The sequence below is a fragment of the Daucus carota genome, chromosome 4 (genome assembly GCF_001625215.2).
Source record: "Daucus carota subsp. sativus chromosome 4, DH1 v3.0, whole genome shotgun sequence".
Lineage (NCBI taxonomy): Eukaryota > Viridiplantae > Streptophyta > Magnoliopsida > Apiales > Apiaceae > Daucus > Daucus carota.
In genome coordinates, this window is record NC_030384.2 from 32,253,593 (window position 1) to 32,278,273 (window position 24,681).

Sequence of the window (24,681 nt, forward strand, 5' to 3'; positions counted from 1 at the left end):
CGAGGGAAACTAAAAAATAAAAGAAATTCTTATCTTTAATTTTTTACTCTAACTTCTTTTAGTAGGGGATGATATTGATCGACCCCGTAATGTGGTAGTCTAACTTATTAAATTTTCAGTCGGATTTGGGTGCGATGAAAAACTGACTCCCAACCCAAATCCAACCTGAGCCGATGCTCAGAAATTACCAATCCAACTTTTAAGCCTGTGGTGGGAGGAAAAAAATATGTCAATTTTTATTATTTTATTTTCTTTGATAAATTCGATATGGAAAATATCTTGTACAATAAAAATGGGTGCAGAGCAATGAAGCAGCAGAACAGTAAGTCTAAAACGATGATGCAGCCCTAATTGCATCCACCTTTGGTAGCATTGTTAAACCACAGAAAATATCTCTTATCCTCTCCCCCTATCCTATCTTATATACCCCCTCCCTCTTCACTTTCCTCTTAAACCCAGAAGTTGTAGCAGCCGCCTCATCATCTTCTCACCTCAAAATGTCTGTCTCCACCACTTCTTCTCTTCACTTTCTTTCACTCACCCCCAAGACCCTCTCTTTCTCTCCCTCTTGTTCATCTTTCAAAGCCCTTTCTTTCTTCCCCAAGTCTTTTGCTGCTTCCTTATCTTCTTGCTCTTCTTCTAAGCTCTACAGAGCTGCTCTGCCCTTGAAGGTGGCTGTTTCTTCTGACTTTGGGTTGGATGAGGAGGAGGGTGCTGCTGCTTTGTCTTCTGATGTAGATGAGGATGTTGATGACAGGAGCTTCTCCCCTGACCTCAAGATTTTTGTGGGGAATTTGCCTTTTAGCTGTGACAGTGCCCTTCTTGCCGGTCTTTTTGGGCGTGCTGGGACTGTTGAAATGGTTGAGGTAATGTTGATGTTTCTTTGTGTTTTTGTTGAAAGTTTGTGTTTTTATTTTTGGGTTTGTTTTGTTTTGACTGGTAGATGTGTTGATTTGCTTCTTGTGGCTACTGTTATGAAAAAGATTGGGGCTTTTTTGTTTTTTGGATAGTTTGTATATATGCAATTGTGTTGATTGAATGCTTGACAGGAAAACCGCAATGAGGTAAAGTCTAATTCAGGGGTTCGAATTACTATTAATATTTGCGTTATGATAATTTAATAACCATAGAAATGATGGCAAGGATTCAAACTTATAACCACCTAATTACAAGACCTTATCAAGTATTCACTGGGTTATGAGCATATTCCTTCATAGATTGCAGAGACATTATATGTTACACCATAAGTTTTTTTAAGTAACTAATAAGTTAGCAGAAAAAGAATGGGGATTTATAACCAAAGCAGTTTGATAGAATTTCAGACCCTTATCTATGAGGGTGATGATTAGAATCTGCTGATAAAGTACCAAAAGTCTAAAAGGATATATAGTCGTCAGTACGGGCAAGTAGAAGTGCCCCCATTACTGTAAAAGTTTACCTTGAGGCTTGATGCAAATAATGCTGGTTTTGTTTACTAGATTATATTGATGGAGGCATCTGCTGTGGGTAAAATGCCTAAATCAATAGGTGTTCGTAAGCTGAGAGCAACTTTTAGTGTATATCACTTTCCAGGTTACTGAATTTGTAATCTTTTTCAGGTTATTTATGACAAAATCACTGGAAGAAGTCGGGGATTTGCATTTGTGACAATGTCAACTGTTGAAGAAGTAGAAGCAGCTGTTCAACAATTCAATGGCTATGTAAGTTCGATTATCCCGTTTATATCTTTATATTGTATCAATGTATATCATTTTTTAATACTGTTTCTTGAAAATTTCCTTGAGAATTTAAGTTGAGCTAACTTCTGCACATCTCAGAATAAAGAAAGTATCACTTTGACATGTACCAGTTACTACCGGAAAGAACCACAAAATTCTTCATTCTTGTAGTTCTATGTTGGAGTTGCACAAGATTATAGGATATCATACTATTCTTTTTTCTCATCAAAGCAACAAACCAATTTCACTTGGCAGGAACTTGATGGAAGACCATTGAGGGTGAATTCTGGACCACCACCTCCCAGAGATGAAAACTCCTTTAGAGCACCCAGGGGTGGTGGAAGAAGTTTCGACAATACCAACAGGCTCTATGTTGGAAACCTTTCGTGGGATGTTGATAATGTGACACTTGAATCCTTTTTCAGTGAGCAAGGAAAGGTTTTAGATGCAAAGGTGGTCTATGACAGAGAAAGTGGGAGATCGAGGGGCTTTGGATTTGTGACTTATGGTTCTTCGGATGAGGTCAATCGTGCAATTGATAATTTGAATGGAGCTGTAAGTGTTTGTATTATAATTACTACTATATTATTTTCCATATTATCATCAATTGTTTTATCTGTATATTTTATAAATATCTTATGCATAGCTATAGCCTGCACATCAATTTCAAATCAGTTAACTAGTCATCTATATCTATTGCCTCTGTCCTTAATCCATGTCCATCATATAACAATTAGCTAGCCAAATTTTTCTTTGTAAACATAATGTGTACTTGTCTGTTTACAACACAAGTCTCGAGCACACATCACGCATGTAGCATGAAAGCATCTACTATATTATGATATATTTTTCTTATATGTTGCAATTCTTCAGGACCTTGAGGGGAGGCAAATTCGCGTAAGTGTTGCTGAGGCTCCACCACCAAGGCGCCAATATTAAGTAATAAATCCATCTGTGCCACACCTTCGACCAGAAAATGCAGTTATAGTAGGTATTCAATACTTTTGTGTTATCAACTAGAGAAGAAAGGGCTACTGAAGGCGCACTTAGTTTTGTAAAAGATGACATGCCTATGCGTGCATAGTTAATTGCTAGAGTTGTTTTCCGGCATATCATCTTTTTGTAAAAGTGATAATATCTCCATTGTAGGCACAGGACAAAGCTACTGATTTCTTTTTATCCTAAATATATGTCAAATGAATCTCCCAGAGGCACTTGCTCTGCTAAAACAGAGCATGGGTACATTTACAGCTAATAATTCTATTTATCTCACTCATAAGACATAATTAGTCGAATGACACAGTGGAGCCTTTCCTTGACTAGACGAAGCATGAAAACGAATATGTAAGATTGTGCGAGTAATGATTTATATTGATTTTCACATGCCACTTCGTAACCCAGTAACATTTTTTTTTTTTTTAACATGACACATTGATTTCAATCTAATATTTAAATATTATCTATAAGAAATATAGGATATAATGTTATGAAAGCCCGTGTGAAAATAAGGGCTTATTTTTTAGTAAATATATATTTTCATGCTCTTTCTTAGAGATAAATATCAAGAAAGTGTTCATATTTACTTTTTAATTAAATCAAATAATTTTTTCAAGTAAAAACATAATTTTTTTTTTAAAATGACACCGAATCCCATTTATCTTGAGACAGTGCCGGTTTGGGATTTTTTCGCAGAACTCTGTAACGAAAGGATTCAACTTTCAAGTAGCCAGTGTATGCATATGTATACACAAACATGCAATGCAAGTAACGTAACTGCGGACGATGTAGTTGCCACGGAACACCGTATAATTATGCCAAGGGACGGCGGCCGTTTGCGACGGCTGGATATTTTAAGGATCACAAAAAAAACAATGTATGAGGATGCATGGAACATGTTCTGCTTAATGCCTCATACGATGTTCTTTTCTGTGATTTCAATTATTTTCATATTGCCTTTATTACTGAGTAATAATATCAGATTTTTAGGGTCAGTATGCATAAGAGAGAAAATCAATGAGCTTGAAACATTTTCTAGTTAAGTTTTCATGAGAGTTCGACCTTGATTGAATTTATTGATGGCGCTTTACGATCACAATCATCAGGTGAAAGGAAACCATAGTAATAGTATATGCCTCACTACTTCTACTTGATCAGGATACAGAAGTCTTTCACAATTGGCCATGGTGCCTGTTGGTTTATATAGCAATTGTGTGCTTGGTGAAAGGACGCTACAGATCTTATTTTACAGAGTCTGCTCTTAATTACGATTATGGGGTCATATAGGATCTTGTGCTGATGTTGCTAATAAATTTTTTTAACTTAGGGCAGTTAGCATACATTCATTGCCTTGCGCAGGAAGAGATGGGTAGGCGAATGAACCAAAGTCTGTTGTAACTTGATGATATAGCCAAACTAATATGTACTAGTGAGTAGTGACACTATCCACTAGGCCAGTTCCCAGTCAGATTGAGATTTACTATCCAGATATATCAAGGTGCCTGTCAATTACAGAGGTGCTCATAATAAGGCTGCTAGAGCTAGACATCACATTATGATAAATGTATTATGGATGACTGTAATAGAAGGTACTTACTGTAAAAAGTTTCGGCAAGGATAGCTTCAGGGGAGAGTTATATTATTGATGAAAACCTTGTGCACCAAAATGTTTTCCAGTTCTCTAGTTAAATTTGTGCCATATTATATCATTTTACGATCCTGTGCCAGTGATAAATTTTCTTTTGACATACCTCTGCCGATGATAACTAATAATAAAGCAGGCACAAAGACCTCTTCAAATATTATCTGAATAATTCGAATTATGAAGGATGAAAAAAAGGCTTGGATATCTGATCACAAGCTCTACTTATTTTGTGGTCTATATTTGTCAAGTAAGTTCTGAGCTCCTAACTCTTCACTTTCTCAATTCTGAATGTGTTGATTCTGGTTTTGAATACAAAAGTATTAGGGGGCAATGATGTTTATGGCCAGCTGCCTTTGGTGAGTTTGTTCTTCGATGTCAGTCTTTACTCTTTGGTATTTCACTTAATTGACTCAACTAAAATGCATCTGCATCTGATATCTTCTAGATGAGACCAATGGGTTGGGTGTACTTTAGGATTCCTTCTAACTATCCTGATAAGTTTGTACATCAACTGACATGGAACATGTATTCTGTTTTAAATTTTATTCATTATAGGTTTGGTGTAAATGAGAATCATGTCTAAAGTTTTCTTCTTCTTTTTTGAGTATGAAGTTTATGTTCGATTTTATGTGTGTATATGAAATATGATATATTTTTATGAGTATTACTTAGCAACCTAGGATAGGGTGCTCTATTCTGCCTTAACCAAATAGCTATTGTTTCTCTACTAAAACTTGTGGCTTTAGTTGCGGGAGGCCTTCTTTAAAAATATTTAGATGTTCCCACAGCAACTTATATATGGGATTTCAGCAACAACAACAAAAAAACTTACATATGGGAATCAAGTTAAGAAAGTTTTCTGCTGCAAAAATCTTTAGTTTGTGCATTCTATTTTGTTCGAACCCAAGGAAAGTAATTAAAGAAAAGCTGCAACGCGAGCAGTTCAGATTGCTTGTATGTGACAGGTTTCTTGACCCAGATTCCTTAAATTTGTACAGTACTACCATAGAGCATGGAGCATAACAGCAAATTGAAGCATAGTTCTTTGACCTCTGCTTGAATTGTAAAGGGAGGTACTATTCCCAGTCTAACCAGAGCTTTAAATAGCCCAGCTATGAGATTGCGTAATTGAGATATGATCATTCTGCAGTGCAGATTGCAAGTTTTACTGCATCTTGATGTGCGTGAGATTCTGAATTTTTATATTTAATATACGGTCTTTGTTGAATGATTTTGGGCCGGACAAGTAGTTATCAGTATTAAGTTAAGAGACCGCAACACTGTGAACTGAATGATTCTAAATGAGCATCTTTGTTATCTTTGACTTCAAGCTAAAGAAAGTATATTACCTCATGAGGGACAAACATATTTTAATCTATACAAGGAGAGTAATAGGCTAATCATGGATTATAAAGTAAATTGATGTGTTTCATGTGTTGGTTTACTAGGAAATTCTAGTCAGCTGTTTGGAAAGTTTATGTCTGATGACACATTTTCTTTTTTCTACAGGCATAAAGCTCTGGTGGTTGGAAAAAATGTTTATCCCCACTTCACCTTTTGGCTTTAGAAGTTGGTGGTTAGTCTACGCTATTCAGCATGTAACTCTTTAGGTTTTAAAAGATTCTGAACAAGGATTGCGGTATTGTGCAGTTCTAGGCATTCTTAACTAAATTTAAGGATTGACTGTCTTTCAAACAAACTTAAAGTAGCCTTAGATTTGATTGTAACTGTTTTTTTCCTTTGACTAGAGGAAGCAGCATGGGATTTGATTTGATTGATGGACTAATCAGAGCAGACAATGTGACAATTTGCAAGTCACAGAAATTATGAATCTTCATCCTATGATTTCAGATCTACCAAATTTGAAGGTAGACACAGTTTCTTGTTTGCATCAGCCATCAAGGTATCTTACTTTTACTACATCACATTTTCATACATGAATCAGATTAATTTGTTGCCTTTATTCAACTAACTTGAAAATGATGTAATCTATCTATATATATTTTAACTTGTACTTGCGTTTCAATATTTAAAATAGGCTGAGATTGAAATGTGAAATTTGAACTGGGGTCAGAACCATAATTATTAGGAATTGAAAATATTGTTGTTATTATGGCCTTTGAATGAGATTAATGGATTTTCAACTTCACATCTCGTGTCAGCATCCCGCGTTTCCATTGTGTATCACCTTTGCTTCATTTTCTTTGTTTGCAATTTATTCCTTCTAAATTATAACGGTGTATGCTAATCCTGTTTACTGTAGCATGACATGAACAGCACTTTCATTTTATTAGTTAGATAATGGCATAATCTAATCTTGGTTTAATTTTAGAAATTCAAAAAGGTATTGAGGTTAGTTGCCCATACAATTCTAATACTTGTCTTCAGTGGTGGAGCAGGTCACGACGAGGGACTCAGTAAGTCAGTCATGATATACCCTCTATATATGCTACAGATTTCAACAATTAAAATTTTTATATAGGTTTAGGTTGTCGCTACTGTACCATATTGCTTGTATTTAAATCTCTAAATCACCAAACAAAATTTGCTGCACCCTCGAAAAAAATCCTAGCTCCACTCCACCACAGACTTGTATTGACTACAAATATTACAGTCACGTATGAAGTTTAGATAATATGTTGTCTTTAACTTTATCACTTCAAATTTGGATTCTCTTGGCGGAACAGATTCGGAACTATTATATTCATTGAAGTAAATTAAATTGAGGATCTAACATATAATTATCAAAACAAAGAATCAGGGAATATGCTTTAGTGCCTTTAGGTAAACATATATAATTTTGTTGTCTGTGGATCAGATAAATGTCATGAGTGATGCTTTAGTTCCTATAGGCATAAATGTAATTTAATAGTTTACTTCCACATGGGTTCATCTGGTAGAGAGTATTATTACTTCTCAGCTGAACTGCATAGAAGATATAATTCTTGCATGAGAAGGGAACATACTCAAAACCGGGTTGAAAATCACGTCAAGTATTTTGATTTCTTCAAATAAAGTTCTAAGTTTAAATAGTTTCCATGTGTTTGTGTAAGAGTATACAAAGAAACCCTGCATGAGATGCAAGAGAGTGGTAGACAAACTGATTAGGTTGATCAATAAACTAGCTCCGGAGAGAGGGACAAGCTTAATGAAGATGGAGGTGACAATTATGGGTTCCATAAACCTAGTCAGATGACTCAAATTTACTTTTTGGCGCATTGATAAAATGTCTTATAAGTTCTTTATATATTTTCTGAGCATACATTACTAAGAGGACCATTTGCTCATCTCACACTTTGCATATAAACCCCTTTCGGTGAGAAGTTTTCATTCAAAGTCAGCAAAGTGAGCCCTACCTTGACCATCTCCTGAGTTGAACTTGAATTGTCTTGAAATTATACATGAAACTAGTAAAGCTGAAGACGTTCTGTCAGAGTCCATGCTTTTCTGTTTAAGTTCTCACTGCTCAAACCAAAGAAATTAGTTGTTAAGTTTATCATAATTCTACAATTATAGGGTCATAAACCAGTGATATGGCTACCGAAACTTAACAGAAACAAATGCATATATTTTCCTAGTAATATGAAGTTCTCTTTTTTGTGTGTTAGAGGAAGTCACCAGTTTTCTATTGCACTTGCGCTATTGTATATTTGATTAGCTAGTGTGCCTTCCTCACTGATAATATATTACTAAAGCCACATTCCTCTTTCCCTCATGATCTATACTTAAGGAGAAAAACAAATCGGATAATACGGAGTATAGAAGAGAAAGAGAGGGTTTTCAATGCAACTGTAGCTGGCGTCATTATAATTTATTATTTTATGCTGAACCAAAACAAAATTTTGTTTGACTTGAACTGTATTAACTACCAGATTCATTGTAACATGTGAAAAAGAAGCCTACTCCTTTTATCAATCTTTTCATTTTTAGATTGGTGGGTCATGATTTCTGATGGACTTTATATGTCTTTATTCCGTTAAGTAATGTGTTTAGTTTGCAATCTTACATAACTACTGCTAGTCTAAAAATTGTTGATAGCCCTTTCACCTTTTACTTTACATTAATCTTTCACTCTTTTTTAATAATCATATGTGATTAACTGTTTGACATGCTCAAGTATAGTAAGCTATTGCCTGAGTGTTTGAATCAACTTTTACGTTCCCAGTTAGGTAATTGAACATTTTCTTACCTTCATTTATGGATCTGGGAATTTTCTTAAGAAAATTGAACTTGGTTTTACTTTAGTTTTTCCTGATTCATATACACGAAGATTTGAAAAAGGTACATTGTTCGGAAAGAGTAATTTGACATGGAAAGTTCTGCTTTAGTCAATATTGGTTTTTCAGATTTAAAAAATGTTGATTTGTTGCTAAAATAGATTTGATAGGAAAGACTGATTTGATTTCTGAACGATTGTGTCGCTTCACAGATTTAATCGTGTGGAAGAGACCTTGAATATAGCCAGAGTTTGGTAAATTATTTAAAGTATGCAGCAACTTTTTTGCTTTGGAGCTTCGTAGATTTGATAACTCTTTAGTTTACTTTGAATTGAATTACACAGAGACTAGAGGAAAGGTCTTTTTTTTCCAATTAAGCTAGTAAATAGTTCTGATAACAGTGTTTATCCGTCGACACTCAAACTGGTATTGATTGGAGCAATTGGGAAAATGGGAAGCAAGTGCACTACTGCACCTCACATATGACTTGTATGTTTTTGACATAGAAACACCTTCAGCTTCAAGCACACGTATTTCTTCTTTTTGTTCATCCTCTGCTGCTGCCCTGTTCTGCAGTTCATGTCTCAGTTTCTTTACTAATAACCGCGGAACTGGACATCCATTTTGTATAGTTTAGAGTATGGAAAATGCTAGAAGTCCCAAAACGTTTACCAGATAATGAACGGTGACAAAGCACCAGTTGATCACTGTGTTTATTAGTTATACACCCCCCCTGCATGTTTGATGTCTTAAATATTTTAGGACATCTATCAATTTCCAAATTGTCATATATAGCAGTAAGTAGAGCATCCTTTGCTGTAGTATGATTCCCAACACTCTTGTACGATTCACTTGAACTACCTCATCTTCTCAACATTTGTTTTGTAGTAATGTAGGTCAGCATGAGCGCATACGCTTACTGTTTTTGCTGAAAATTTTGAAGTCTTGTTTGGAAAGATATAGCACATGCTTATAATTCCGGTACAAGATCATGAGAATCATGACATAATGGTAGAGAAGTGATCATTTTGGGGGAATAAAGTTAATGTTATATTTGCTGAGGGAAAATGCTAGAGGTACCAAATTGGGTACAAAATGACACGCGACATATGTTTATTGGTTATAACTTAAATAACCATAATGGACCCTCCTGTTTATGCATTAATCTATCCAATCAAATCATTCCAAACTGTCACGTCATCGGTGTCACGTCATTTTGTACCCAATTTGTCACCTGTAGCATTACTCTTTGCCAAGAGAAGAGGTAGAGAATCTGAGATTTTCTTATTAAAAAACATTGGGTTTGTTGTTGGAACAAAAGGTTAGGACGAAGTTAAACATGATATTTTGGTTAGGTGCGAAATATAATGTAGTAGTGTGTTAGTTTGACAAAAATGGAATCATCATTAAGCGAAGAACATATAATCAAACATGTTTTACAGTTCAAAGTAGGCGAAAGAAAGATGTTCCCTTTACAATCTGGTATGGACTCAGTTAAGGTCCGTGAAACATGGAGTGGTGAGAAAACTGAAGAAACTTATCTGTTTCAGGCCTTTATCAGTGCTCATTGACCATTGGAGGCTCAAACATTGCAGGAAACATTAGTGATTGCTGGAAATGATAGTAAGTTCTGGTGAGTGAGGCCAAGTGGCCTCATGGGGGTGCTTAAGCCCACTTTTTCTGGTTTTGTGGTTTTACCATGTGGTCAATTAGTACAGGACAAGTCTCTCCATGACAGAGCAGCTAAGGAGTGGGATGATCAGTCAGTCTCTACCCAAAAGGCAAACATTTCTGGGAGGTAACCTTTTAATCATGAGAATTATGTCTCTTTTGTTTTCTGCAGTATTATGAGTTATGACTCTATCCATATCTAATACACACCCTGTGGATAATTCCAATCAAACGTGATATTCTCATCTTTTAGCTCTGCCTGAACCGAACTCTGAAAATCGGACATAAATATTTTGAAATGAAATTATCGAGTTGTAAAGTCTAAACCAATACTGTTTCTCTTCAAACCCGTGTGATCTTTTGGAGTTCCGAAATAATGCATGTACTTATTTAGTGGCATGTGATATACTCCCTCCGTCCCACCTGGTTCTTTGCACAAGTATTCTGTGACTTTTGTAAAGTATAGTTTCATAATGTTTTTTCAAAGAATAAATTTCCTGAATAAAATTTTGACATTTAAACTTTTATTTTAAAAAAAAATAAATTGAAAAAACGTTATTAAACTATACTTTATAAGAGTTTCAGAATGCGTGCAAACGGTGAACGTAAAAAACTTGCCGGGTACATGAACTCAGAAAAGGTTTGTAGTGCGTAAACAGACGGATAATTGAAGAACAGATGGCATATACGGAAGCAAATACTGTTGACAGCAACTTATAAAGGGCCACTTTGGAATTGAAGATGCTTCACTTGTTAAAATAGCACGCAGCATTACTAGATTAAGGTCCGTGAACATACATGATACATACGTGTATTAAGAGCAACTCCAGCAGCTTCCCTATATCATGTCCTAAGTCCAATTATAAGGAATGTGACATAAATTAGTGCTCCAGCAGTGTTTTAGAAGTGGATTAAATCACTAGGATTCTCCTTCCATGCCTTATTAATGAGGCACCACTAGCCATGCCTTATTTGATTTCTTTAATAAAAAAATCATTTCTCTCTCTTATTGTAACTAGTTGAGAAGCCGCGCGTTGCGGCGGTCTATAAAAATTATATTGATAACTCAAAATTAATATTTGTAAAATAAAATAAATTTTATATTATAAACATCTCGATGCAATACTAATATTAATATATAAAATCTCAAAATTGGACTATAATTCATGAGTGGAAAAATGAAAATAATTTTCTACATATAATTAACAATTTAAAGCATGACGAATTTTAATTTAAGTTGTGTTTTTTTTCAAGTAATCATGTTTTTCACTAACCTTGTCATTAATTTTCAAACACTACTTTTTAGACATATACATCATGCCCTACATGTAAAAAGCATACGGCTCTTTAATAGGGCTGATTGATGACATTTAATCATATACATTGATTGACCAATAAAACAGACAATAAGCTTGCAAGAATATAAGTGCGTAAAAGTAAAAAATATTGAGATGCAACTCCGAAACCATCCCCAGTTTTAATAAGGATAAATATTATGTTCCAGTTATACGAACATTAATCATGTTGAGATGTATGAATTACACCTCCAATTCTTTTGGATTGGTTGTCCGCAAAAACAACAATTCAAATTCATGAAATAACAGTCTACTCTCACATCCAACAAACTCTTACTGTCAATCAATCATCACTATCTCCGTTCAAAACATCTATCATAATGTAACTCATTATTGTATTAGATGAAGAAGATAAACAGGCAAAGAAAAATTGTGTGTTTAGATGATACAAAACCCTACTATCTATAGGGGTATTTATAAGTGCACAGAAACTTGTGTGCTAATCTTTTCCATAATTAAATAATCTGAAATAGAATCAGATTATAAAATTTGCAAGCTACTATATTCCATAATTAATCTGAAACATAGGTGCATAGAAACTTGTGTGCTACCCTTTTCCATAATTAATTAATCTAAAACAAAATCAGATTATAAAACTTGCAAGCTACCATAATCCATAAATAATCTGAAACAGAATCAGATTAATTTATGTTAAAATATATACTATATCAATTAATCTGAAACTAAAAAAGGTAGTTCTAATTTTTGATATTTTTCATCCAAAAATTCCAGAAAATTAGAATAATAAAACGGAGCGATGTGAGAGGCGCCACCTACACGTAACACGCCCTCGCTTCTCCTTTGTATAAGTATATTGAAATCTAAAACAAAATCAGATTATAAAACTTGCAAGCTACCATATTCCATGAATAATCTGAAACAGAATCAGATTAATTTATGTCAAGATATATACCATATCAATTAATCTGAAACTAAAAAAGATAATTCTAATTTTTGATATTTTTCATCCAAAAATTCCAGATAATTAGAATAATAAAACGGAGCGATGTGAGAGGCGCCACCTACACGCCCCCGCTTCTCCTTTATATAAGTATATTGACTTATTTTCTCTCTCTTCCTTCCATCTTTTATCAATCTCTTTCCAAATTTATTATTATAATAATAATAAGGAATGAATTATAAGGATCATTGTTGGAGTTGAAATATAAAATCTTGTCCTAAATCACTAGGATTCAATATTTTATAATATTTATAAGGAAGACACTAAGACACTGCTGGAGATGCTCTAACATCGCATGGTTTCTGTTCCTGCAATTGTGGCATGCTAAATGGCTGTGTATATATAAATTAAATTTCATAATCACTTGACAGGTTTTCATGACCAAACAGCACATTATCTGTATCCACCTTTGACTAATAAGAAGAGTGGCGGCATGTCATTGTGATTATTTTTACACTCACTTTAAAAGTTCATTTTCTTCTGAGAGCTCAGAGTTTAAATCTTGTGAAAGATGATCACAATGATTGTTGACTCAAATGTTTCTTATAATTCGGGAAGACATCTAAAACATGGATAGAGTACCGTGACAGATTTACATGTCAAGACCCGAATCAAAATGTTATTCATCTTTTTTTTGTGTACTACACGAGACGAATAGAGAAATTAAGTCAACAATGCATATAATAATCAAGAAAGAAATGTTCGCGGTGAATAGTTCAAGTGTGTGTAGACATTGTAGGAATGGTGAGGGACACACTCTATAAAAAGTAGCCACGTCTTGATTCGCTTGCCAATTTATCTTTGCTACCAATTTCCGCGATAGATTGTTACTCCCTCCGTCCTAGCCAATTTTTTACGTTTGGTTTGGACACGAAAGTTAAGAAATATGTATAAAGTAATGAAAAGGAGAAATAAAAGTGGATGAAGTGGGGACCTATTAATTTTTAATGTATAAAAAGGACATAGTGTGAAAGAGAGTAAAAGTAGTATGAAAAGGAAGGAAAAGTTAAGAAGTGATGGAATCCATCAACTATTTTTGGTAAGTTTTGAAATGTAGAGAATTGGACGAGACATCCCAAAAAAAAAACCGTAAAGAATCTGGTGGGACGGAGGGAGTATAATTCATTTCTCTTTTTTCTAATACAATTACGCATTATTCTATATGCAGATTTTTACGTTACCTTTTAGCATGCATTTTGAGACTTTTCACGATATTTTTTCAAATTTTTTTTCTTGAATAATAATTTGACGTTTAAGCTTTTATCAAAAAATAATTCATTAAAAAAACGTTATAAAACTATATATTATAAAACAATGAACGTAAACAATCACATGAGACGAAAAGAGTACAATTTATTATCACAAAATGAAAAGTAGTTTTTAATTAATCGTCAAGAATATATAATGTATCAAAATTTACATCATGATCTATTAATCTGAACAAGTGACTTATATCTGAAAACAATATAAATTAACGAGCAGCTAAATTGTTCCAAAAATTGTAGAATAATCATAGCATGGAGACTGGAGAGCGGGAATATAAGCGTGTGAACAGGTATTTTGTACATGCTTCGTTATGACGCATCAGAAAGCGGCGCAATAGACTAGTCTTGTAACCCAAACTCTAGTAGCACGTTTTTGTTCCATGAGCGATCCCCCTCTCCGTCTATAAATATACGTACATCCATCTTTATTAGTACCATACAAGCATAGGGTAGGTAGTAAATATAATCAAGTTACTGAGAACACTGCAGCATGCTTTCATTTGCTTGAGAGGCCAAGATAGTTAAAATTTATTTATAAAAATGGGGAGTGAGGGTGAGATGAAGGTGGTATCAAAGTTCGGGAGAATATGTGTGTTTTGTGGGAGCAGCCATGGCAAAAAGATCAGCTATCAGGATGCTGCTATTCAGCTTGCCAAAGAACTGGTATGTTCCTCTTTGTAATGTTGCATTTCTCATTATTTCTTGAGCAAAATAAGTGTTTTTTTTCACATGTTTTTTTTATTAAATATGGTTGTATTTTGTTAAGCATAGTAGATATAAATTTGTTTGGACTGTGTTATGTTGTTTGCAAGTTGATTCATGGGATTTTCTTGAAATTATATATTTATCATGCACATGTCCTCAACTTGGAGTTGGTTGAAGCTCTTCTTACTAACCAGGGCTCCCTGTTTCTCTGTAAACAAGAAACTTACTCTTATGTTTCTCTGTCATTAGCTCATTTCTCTGTGCTTGACTGCTTGCTCTTTCAGTATATTAATCAGAATAGAGTACATACATTAGTGGAAATCTCCTTGTCCCAATAGCTTTATGAAAGGCTACTAGGTGGCGAAATATCGATACGAGCTGATTTGATTTTTATGTTATTGAAGGTATCAAGAAACATTGATCTGGTGTATGGAGGGGGCAGCATTGGCCTAATGGGTTTGATTTCTCAGGCTGTTCATGATGGTGGGAGGCATGTCATTGGGTAAGCCTTTTCCAGACTATTAGTACTGTAGTATTTTCAATCAACAAGAATGTGATCAAGAATAAAAGTAGATTTAGATTCAGAATTACTGAGTTGAGTTTAATTCTTGTCACGTTTGTTTGATTGAAGTATGTTTTGTCATGTTACTATCTCTGCAGGGTGATTCCCAAGACTCTCATGCCCAGAGAGGTATGTCTCTGTCTTCTATGTTCAAGTTTGCCTTCTTGCTTTATTTTTCAACTAGTTTATAACCCGTGCCAAGCACGGGATTATATGAATTTTTTAAGTTTATTACTTATTGGAATATAATATTTTTGATATAGTTATTTAAATTATTATTGTTGAGATACAAAACTTATTATGAATTAGCCTATTAATATTTAATTATGTTTAAGTTTTATTTTTCAAAATAAATATTCTCAGGATACATGTTATTATATGAATTTATTTTAAAATGGTACGATGTATTTTAATAAAATAATTATATTCTTTTTGATTCTAGATAGATGGAAAAAAAAAATTCAACACCAGCATATATAAATTGAATGAGAGTGTATTCAATCTTTAATAAAACTTAATTTTTTTAGTTCATAATTTTTTTAGACGTCTAATAAATATTATTAAGTGTAACGCTAATTGAAGTTCTTGTAAATTTAATATTGATGGATATTTGTCAAATTAATATAAAATTATAATAGAGATTATAAATTAAATGAATTTAAAATTTTTATTTATAAATTTTTTTGACAAAATCTTGTAAATCTCTTTTTATGACTATAACCGGAGAATTCACAGCAATTTTATCCTCAGTTGAAATTTGCGTTTGTCATGGTAGTGCTACCACCCCTTTCCGTTATATAATAATATTATAATATTGTGAAGGGTATGACAACGTTAAAATACATGATAATAACCAAATTTTGATAGTTCGATATTTGGTAACGATGTTCTTCCACTAAAGAAAAATTTCGCATATTAATAAAAAGTATATATATAAATAATATTGATTTGGCTATTAATATCAATATAAACTTTTATTAATTTGAATGCTGAAATATGATAGGGGAGTTTTACAGAGTTGTTTCATAAATTAAATTATTTGAGTTCAAAGAAATTAAAATAAATAATTCTATTGGTGGTATAACTGTTGCATTACAAAATCCTAACAACGTTAGAAGTCTTTTTTTAATAGTATAATATTGAAGTCTTTAATTATAAATTCTAATCAATATCAAAGTCTGACAATTATAAAATCCTAACCAATATTAAAGTCTTTATTACAGAGTACTAAAAAATATATATGTGTTTTAATAGGAGTATAATACTTGGAATAATAAATATATAATTAAATATTTAGGATGACCAAATTTTGGTACTTTGGTACCGATGTTCCACCGAAACGTGGTTTCGCTTATTAATAAGGGGTATTGATGTAAAAAAAAATCACTGCAATGTTATCTCCAGTTTTATGGGACTCAATCACTTGAATCACTTTGCTTTGTATAGACTTCTTGTTTGGTTGCAATGAATATAATGTAGTCATAAAAATGTATATAGCATGAATATGCACTACAGACACACACAGTCTTGAAAATTGATAGAAGGGGTCATTTTTTGTTATGGGTGATCTTCTATAAAATGTCCTGATTCATAACACTGTAGTGGACTTGTGGTAGATAGGGACTGTTCACTAATTCTTACAGTATAAATTTGGGTTTATTACATGTTCAGCACCAATACAGGTCCCCTCCTGTGTTTTCTTAGGTACGGCTACAGTATAAGTAAAATTGTATTCCCTGGGAAATGAGCTGCTTGTCCAGTGTTGTTGATTAAGTTTCTGGACCAAAATAGCTGCAACTCTCATCATTGCTTCATTGCACAGCTCCCCATATAAATGTACCCTCTTGGTTAATCTTCCTCATTCTATTAAAAACAATTGTGGTTTGGGTTCTGGTACTTTTGCAGTTAACTGGTGTGACAGTAGGGGAAGTGAAGGCAGTAGCAGATATGCACCAAAGGAAAGCTGAAATGGCTAGGCACTCAGATGCTTTTATTGCCTTGCCAGGTTAGTACAATACAAGCCCTACAAATGCCTCACTATTGTACTCTTAACAGTTAACATTAAGCTGATGAACATGTCTATGTACTATGTAGCTCAGGTGATATAATATATATTTTTGCCATTTCTCATTGCAAAATCAACCAGGTTTTGTTTTTGGTTCCTTTGTTGTCCATTCAGTTAGCTTTTGTATACTATTCCATTGCCACTTTAGGGACTGAGTGAGAGTATACTAATGTTAATTTATGGTTAGAGTTTTACTATGCCCTCTTGTATTGTAGCTTCCTATTCCAAATAAAAATGGTCTGGCATTACTATGTTGTGAAAGCAACTGCTGAAGCTCCCATTATGAGTTTGTAAGTTTCTCACACAAACCCCAAGACCCATTAATAGAAAGCAATCCTCCCAGCCTCAATTGTTGACCTATGACATTTCACTGAATACACAGAGTTTCTCATACTGAGTAGTAGTAACTGTTTCTGTATGATTAAGTTAGTCAATACTCATACTTTTATGCCACAGTACCTATTCATTGTATCCCTTATGTAGCAAATTTATTCTGTATATTTCATACCATTTTTGAATTGTTGTTGCCAACTATTACCAGCATTCCAGAGGGTTACAACTTACAAGTAATTGATTACTCCTTTCAAGAGACTCTCATTACCATCTGTTTACATTAATGTATACATCCTTTAAATGAACTCTGAATCTCTGAGGGAGAAAAGATGAAAAATATTATTACATAGATGATAGATCAAGCATAGCATGCAATGCATCATAACTGGAGTGTATGCCAGAAGAGCAGGCCTCTAATACTGCAGAGGACTATGATAATTGGCAATAATAACAGTATTAGCTCCCCTTTAAGGAATTATATTAATTGAATGTGCTTAAACTATTACTGATCAAGACTGAATTCACAGTAGGTTTTTACAGCATTTGACAAACTAACACCATCCGCTTCAAATACTTGGCCCGTGGACACAACTCACAAGTGGATAATTTAAGCGAGGTTAACTATAACATCATATACAACATTACTGACAACTGACAAAACAAGAATAGATATGCGCTTAACATAGAATGGTGAGTACATAAATAGAAGAGACTAGAGAGTGGACAAACCGTGAACTTTGATTATGGATTTAATTGTAGTAGTTTGTGTTAAATGGTTACATGTGATTGACATGTACTTGCAGGTGGTTATGGCACACTTGAGGAACTCCTTGAAGTAATCACTTGGGCTCAACTTGGTATCCATGATAAACCGGTAATTTAAGTTGATATACTACAACTTTGAAGTTATTGACATATCTGATAGACCCCTAACTTCCATTCAAAACTGAAAAAGATAAGGTAGTTGTATATTTTGGCAGGTGGGATTGCTTAATGTGGACGGTTACTACAACATTTTACTGTCATTTATTGACAAGGCTGTGGAGGAAGGCTTCATAAACCCGAATGCACGCCATATTATTGTGTCAGCACCAACAGCAAAGGAGTTGGTCAAGAAATTGGAGGTAATCTCTTGCAAAATAGATAGGAAATTAAGATAAGTCGGATAATTTCTTGCTTTTACTTTCTGCTTCTTAGACATGTTTAACTCAGCGTAATGAAAATATATTCCCTAGATATCACAAAGAAATGCACCTGTTTATAATGTTGCTCAAGAACAGATGGATTTACTTTAGTCTCGTTTTCTTTAAATGTTTGGTTTCATAGGATTATGTTCCTCGCCATGAGATAGTTGCTTCGAAGTCCAACTGGGAGACAGAGCAACTTGCCCACCCTCAAGCATATAATATCTCATGAAGGATTAAGGGGCGACGGTGTAGCAGTTTGTTAGATGAACGATACTTGGCAGTGAAGAAGCTAACTAAGACTTAAGATTAATTTCTACTGTTTGGGGATTAAGATTTGTACTTTCTGTAAATTAGTTCCACGACCTAGTTGAAGCGTCCTTAGTATCCCAGCTCGACTTGAAAGTTCACTTTCGAATCATTGTAACTTTGTAAGTATTATTAGTACTTAATTGTTGCATATGAAATTTCCTAGTTAAGGGTTAGTTACTTGTGTTTCTTGATCTGTTCGTTTTCTTTCAGTTCAAGTATAACACCGCATCTTTGAAAAGACGCAACATTCTGAACTACTTGCAACAATTTTTAGAAATATTCATAGCATAGACATGTTATTAAAACTTTTTGGAAGACTGAAACGAAATTTCATCAACAAACACATAGGAACATGTTTAAAACAATGTTGAAACAATGCTCAAGTAGACATGTTGTAACAATGCTCAAGTAGGTGCTTGCTGCAGAAGAACATGATCAGGGACAAGCATGAGTACATAATGAATTGCAACATGCATGTAGTGGAAGAAACTGACTGAAGCTGGGGTTGATTGGAGAGGGCTTAAATGATAAATGTCGAAAAGCGGGACCGACATTTGGCAAAGGAGAGAAATCAAGGCTGGAAGGAGCATGTGATAGAGCATTAGCATATAGTTTCCCCTGGGACAAAATGATGTCTGCTATGAACTTCGGTCCCGGTTTAGATTAGTTGATATAGTTCTTTACACATGCCTAACTGTTTCTAAAATTGACACCACTCCAAGTCTCCAACTAAATGAAGTTTAGGTGGTTTCATATTCAAATTGTTGCAGTTGCATGCTCATCTTTTCGGAATTCAAACGTGGGAAATACTTTCAGAAGGAGGTACTCTGAAATGATGTTAAGCCTTGGGCAGCAACTTCGTGTTTCTTTTTTCGTAATGGTCCAAAACAATTGATTATGCGTTCAGTCGAAAAAAAACGTTGGACGGTAAAAGTCCTATAATGAGTGATTTTTCTGCCGAAAGATACAGTGATCATCTAAAAATTTTAAGGTTAACGTCATCCGGAAAAAAAAAAACGTTGATAATATGTTGCATGACATATGACGGGACCCGGGCCCTTCTTTTTTATATACAAACATGTACTGATTTAGAGGGTACTAAATAATTATTTTTTGAAGTAGTACTAAGTATAATAAGTTATGGGCCATGAGTATTCATGATGATTCCTTGTCCGATGGTGATAGATAGTAGATAGGGAGTACCATGAAACCATGGTGCTCACATCACAGCATCTTAAAAATGTGTGCTTACAGTGTCTGCCAGTGTGGTTCTGCTACTGCTGCTCTCTGATGAGTGATGACATATGAACCAAACTACAACTAATTCGATCTAGTTCAGTTATTTAGTCTGGATAGTTAATTTGTAATTAGCATTACATGCAAGTTTATGGATTAAGCTTAAGTAAATATATTTTTAGGAAGGAAAATTTGAATTATTTACAAAACCTCAAAGATGCAGAACATCTTTTGTGCACAGTGCAGTGTTAGCCCCTACAACCATTTATGTTTGAGTTTCATATGTTTGCTGATTATCCGAAACCAACTACCTGATAAGTGTAATGTATTGTGTATGCTTTTGTCAAATTTTTTTAAGATTGGAAGCATGCTCAAAAAAAACCACAGTGCATAAAAAATTTGTAAGAACCAGTTCATAATTTTGACATAGGATGGCCAGGAATTCCAAGATCTTATTCCGAATTTTCTGAATGTAAGATGTCAGTTGCATGGCTTTGTTGCTTTAGAGGTTCCTACACTTCTGCGATCTCCATATGCCAAAAAAGCTCCATCTTCGTTTCTTTTTCACCAGCCTCCGAAGCTCCTCCTTCATATCCCGACAGTCCTTCTCAATCTCCATAACGCGTTCTTTCATATCATCCACACCACCAGCTCCCACTTGGCGGGAACCATCATTTTTGGAGAGTGGTGGTGCTTGCAAGTTCTCAAGATTGTCGGATACATAAAACCACCCAGAAATTGATGTACGTAGCCGAAGTTGTTCGAAAAACAGAACCTGCACAATGACACGGAGAGGTAACCTTTCGTTTTGTGCTGCATGGGTGCTTGCTTCCAGTGAAAGCTTTTGGCAATTCATGAGCCTGCATATTTGCTCTCGCTCCATGTCTGTGAGCCAAGGATGCGCCTGGACATTAACAAGCATAAGCATGATTAGCATTCACCACTCACCGATGACTCCATCAGATCTTGCCAAATTATGCTCCATGAGTATGCAATATATAAAAAGTTTACCAAGATGTTCATATGAACCAAATAAATTATATTCCGAAGCAGCTAATGACTGATACCTTCAGATATATGTCAACGGCGCGGTACATGCCATCGGACAGTGGTCTGGCATAATCAGGGACTGAAGCACCGAGAGACTGAAACTTTGGAAATTTCAAATTAACATCTGGTGCCACATCAGCAAGATAAGCATCCACCAGATTAGCTACCACTGTAATTGCCATCAGTGAATCAGAACTTTCAGCTAACTGATTCTCCTCAACTATACTTGGAGAATATGCCATGGAAGAAATCTGCTCTGTTGACAAAAAGTAATCCAGAATTCTTTGAAAACAGTCAATGTCATACATAGTCTCCACTGAGTAGCCCAAATTTGGAATTAGAACATCGTCTAAAGACGCTTGGTCCAACTGTGCACCCACCCTTTTTTCTAGATTTTCTCTGCATGTTGGACTTGCTTGTAAGAGCATCGCGGTGCGAAGTAGCCTCACCAAAAACTTAGTCTGCACTCCTCCTTTCTGACTGGGAAGTAACTCCACGATTTCTTCAAGGAGAGCCCTCTGATCTGCCTCGGAAGGTGTTGAAACATTATTTCCTGATTTTGCACTATTTGCACCCTTAAAGCTTGAATGCCTATTCATTAAAGGTATATATCTTTTTGCATAAACCACAAGAGAGTGAGCAATGTTTTCAGGCTTCATGCCTACTGATTCAACCGCTTGGATAAACCTTTTATAAAAAGCTAGCCCAAGATAGGACACATCCTCATACCACCACCGTTCACCCATTTGTTGTGCCTTCGTAGCAGTTGATATTCCACTCCACAATATATCGGAGTCTGTTTCATTACTATCATTGCACCCAGTCCGATCAAATAACTGTGAATCAGCACATGCTTTCATTGCCAGGGAATTAATGCATCTTCTTACTATGTGAAGCTTTTCTGCATACAGAAGAACTTCTTCACAGGTCTCAAGAGCTTTAAGCGAGTCTGTCCAATTTCCAAATATTTCATTGAGAAAAGCATCAGTATGGCTAATAAGATTTCCTTCTCCAACATCTTCATTCATTTGAAGGTATTCAGCTGCACACCTTACAATAACTATATTTACAGCAGTAAGCTCAATTTTGACCCCGTAGCAGAACTTGGCTATAAGCTCAAATGCTTTAGCTCCACCGGGTAAATCAGAAAGTTGTAATTCCAGTATGGATCCATCACCACTAGGCAATTCCCCAAATTGCTTTGCCAGTAGTCCACATTTAGACAGCAACGGAAACTACAGTACATCAACGAAAAATACAAGCGTGAGCCTTCTAAACCATATATTATTCATCACGCAAAATATCAATATAGTAGAATGAACCTTGTGTAAATGGAATGACATTTCTCCGATCTTAATGGTGACATCGCTTGGAAGCCCTGTTGTGCATTGCCTAATCGAATTGCAAATTCATTAGACAGTAGTTCTTGAACTATAAATCATAAGGACTGGTAAAATTGTGACTATTCTTATCAAACATTGCCTTTTGTTTAATTAACGCCCAATGCATGTGTTATATTGGAAACAGGATGATTTCCTGGATCCTGAACAAAACAATAAGCGTTCGAATAATTTACCATATCCGTGTTCTCTGTGACAAGGTTCAAACCCTCGACCTTCCGTGAAGGGAGTGAGGAAATAGCATTAGATCCAGAGGTCTTTGTTGTCGATGAGATTCACACAGATATTATATTTGTAGTGCATCGTATCATACTACATTGAAGTATTAGTATATCGTGACTGAAGTGACTGTTACAACACAGCATGCACTTCGCACATTAATATTTATTAACATCTGTGAACGAGATTGAGGAATTGCTTCTCTTTCGTCAGTGAGTTACTTGTGATCCACCAAATATTTGAAACAAAAAATAAATAAATGAATAAAAAATAAAAGGTCCGTACCAGGTGAGGCCATCACGCTGAAATGCTTCAGGTTTTGTACCAAGCTTCAAAGACGCCATTAATGGATGATGATTTTTAAAAAAGAGTATCGATGGGGTAAATGATAAAAAAGGGAAGAAAAAAGTGAGAATTGTTCATATAATTATGATCAGTGACATAGAGAGTCCGAGTCTAGTGGTGTAGAGAAGACCGAGAATGCAGTTATGGGGCTAAAGGCTAATAGCTGAGAAACAACTGTTGTTTCCCTGGCCGATTTTTATGTCACTTTTATACAGTTATACTTCTCCGTCTCCCCTAATTCTGGGACACGTACCTTTAGAAAAATAAAATGGTGGTACTGTGCGTTTCTCTGTTTTTTATATGAAAAGGACGGAAGGGTGAACTTAAACCTAGTTTTATATAATAAAATTTATTACTTTTAATATATTTATGTATGAGATTGGTACAGTAAAATTTGTAGATAGATAAATGCGACAAAGTCTTTATAATATTAATCATTTTTAATAAAATAATAATTTAAAGTCTTTCTGATTTTTTATATAAGTTATCTAATTTTTTACACGGAATTTTAGATGTTTTGATCATACATTTAAATTATTATTTTTAAAAATTGTATTTTGAAACTAATTTTTTTATTGAATACTAATCTATACTATACTATTAAAGCCGAAATATTAAAAATTTGGTCGGTCGGTCGGTACACGGGCTTTTATATGGGTTGTCCGATTAGTAGGCTTCAAAACAAAACATAAACGAGTCAAAACATAAATTAAAAACGAGTCGAAACATAAATTAAACAAGACATGAGCTAAAGTCAAAACTTTTAAAAAACATATACGCCTGCTTCCAGTTTTCTTCAGGCCAGCTTCCCGAAATTCATACCCCTCATGAGAGGCAGAGGGACACAACTTCTCTCATAATCTCCCGTAATCTGTTCTCCTTCTCTGACACACTTATATGTATATAAGTATCTATATATACCTGCATATATTTCTTTGTTCATGAGTATTATATTTTCCCGTGGTTTCTTATGTTGTAAATTCAGGTTATTAATTGGTTATATAATTGAGGTTTTGCAATTTGATTGTGTTAAAGCATGTGTTAAGATTAATGCTTTAAATTTTTATCTCAAATTATTAATTGGTTATATAATTGAGGTTTTGCAATTTGATTGTGTTAAAGTATGTGTTAAGATTAATGCTTTAAATTTTTATCTCACTTTTAAAGCTGAAACATTAAAAATTTGGTCGGTCGGCCGGTCATTAATTGGGCCAAATTATGAGCCTAATTCTATAATCAATTATCTTTTTAACTAAATCTATTATCTTTTTCAGAATCCTAACTAAAAAAACCGATTTTCCAAAAATAACACAACATTCATATAAAAATATATTTTATATTTTTATTATACTATTAAAATCAAAATATTGAAAGTTTGTTCAGTCTGGGGGCAAAATATGAGCCTATCTATATAACAATTTTTTTTAAAAAAAACTAAAATA

At 34.4% G+C, this 24,681-nt stretch overlaps 3 protein-coding genes and 1 long non-coding RNA gene across 4 annotated transcripts; 3 read left to right on the plus strand and 1 right to left on the minus strand.

Moving 5' to 3' along the window:
* The first annotated feature begins 289 nt into the window (after positions 1 to 289).
* On the plus strand, positions 290 to 2,928 carry LOC108217757 (29 kDa ribonucleoprotein A, chloroplastic). The gene is made up of 4 exons (XM_017390644.2): positions 290 to 866; positions 1,599 to 1,700; positions 1,974 to 2,273; positions 2,592 to 2,928. Exons 1-4 carry the CDS (start codon positions 498 to 500, stop codon positions 2,655 to 2,657), a joined length of 837 nt encoding a protein of 278 aa, XP_017246133.1. The 5' UTR covers positions 290 to 497; the 3' UTR covers positions 2,658 to 2,928.
* A 355-nt stretch (positions 2,929 to 3,283) lies between these two features.
* LOC135152391 (uncharacterized) lies at positions 3,284 to 4,413 on the plus strand. Its single transcript, XR_010291487.1, has 2 exons — positions 3,284 to 4,087; positions 4,149 to 4,413. It is a non-coding gene; the product is annotated as an uncharacterized LOC135152391 (long non-coding RNA).
* A 9,657-nt stretch (positions 4,414 to 14,070) lies between these two features.
* LOC108216810 (cytokinin riboside 5'-monophosphate phosphoribohydrolase LOG1) lies at positions 14,071 to 19,191 on the plus strand. Its single transcript, XM_017389651.2, has 7 exons — positions 14,071 to 14,491; positions 14,938 to 15,035; positions 15,194 to 15,224; positions 17,001 to 17,100; positions 18,297 to 18,367; positions 18,474 to 18,617; positions 18,820 to 19,191. Exons 1-7 carry the CDS (start codon positions 14,369 to 14,371, stop codon positions 18,907 to 18,909), a joined length of 657 nt encoding a protein of 218 aa, XP_017245140.1. The 5' UTR covers positions 14,071 to 14,368; the 3' UTR covers positions 18,910 to 19,191.
* A 1,536-nt stretch (positions 19,192 to 20,727) lies between these two features.
* LOC108217253 (BTB/POZ domain-containing protein At5g03250) lies at positions 20,728 to 23,238 on the minus strand. Its single transcript, XM_017390090.2, has 4 exons — positions 23,180 to 23,238; positions 22,598 to 22,667; positions 21,293 to 22,510; positions 20,728 to 21,129 (listed from the first exon to the last, which is right to left on the minus strand). Exons 1-4 carry the CDS (start codon positions 23,236 to 23,238, stop codon positions 20,728 to 20,730), a joined length of 1,749 nt encoding a protein of 582 aa, XP_017245579.1.
* Positions 23,239 to 24,681: the final 1,443 nt, after the last annotated feature.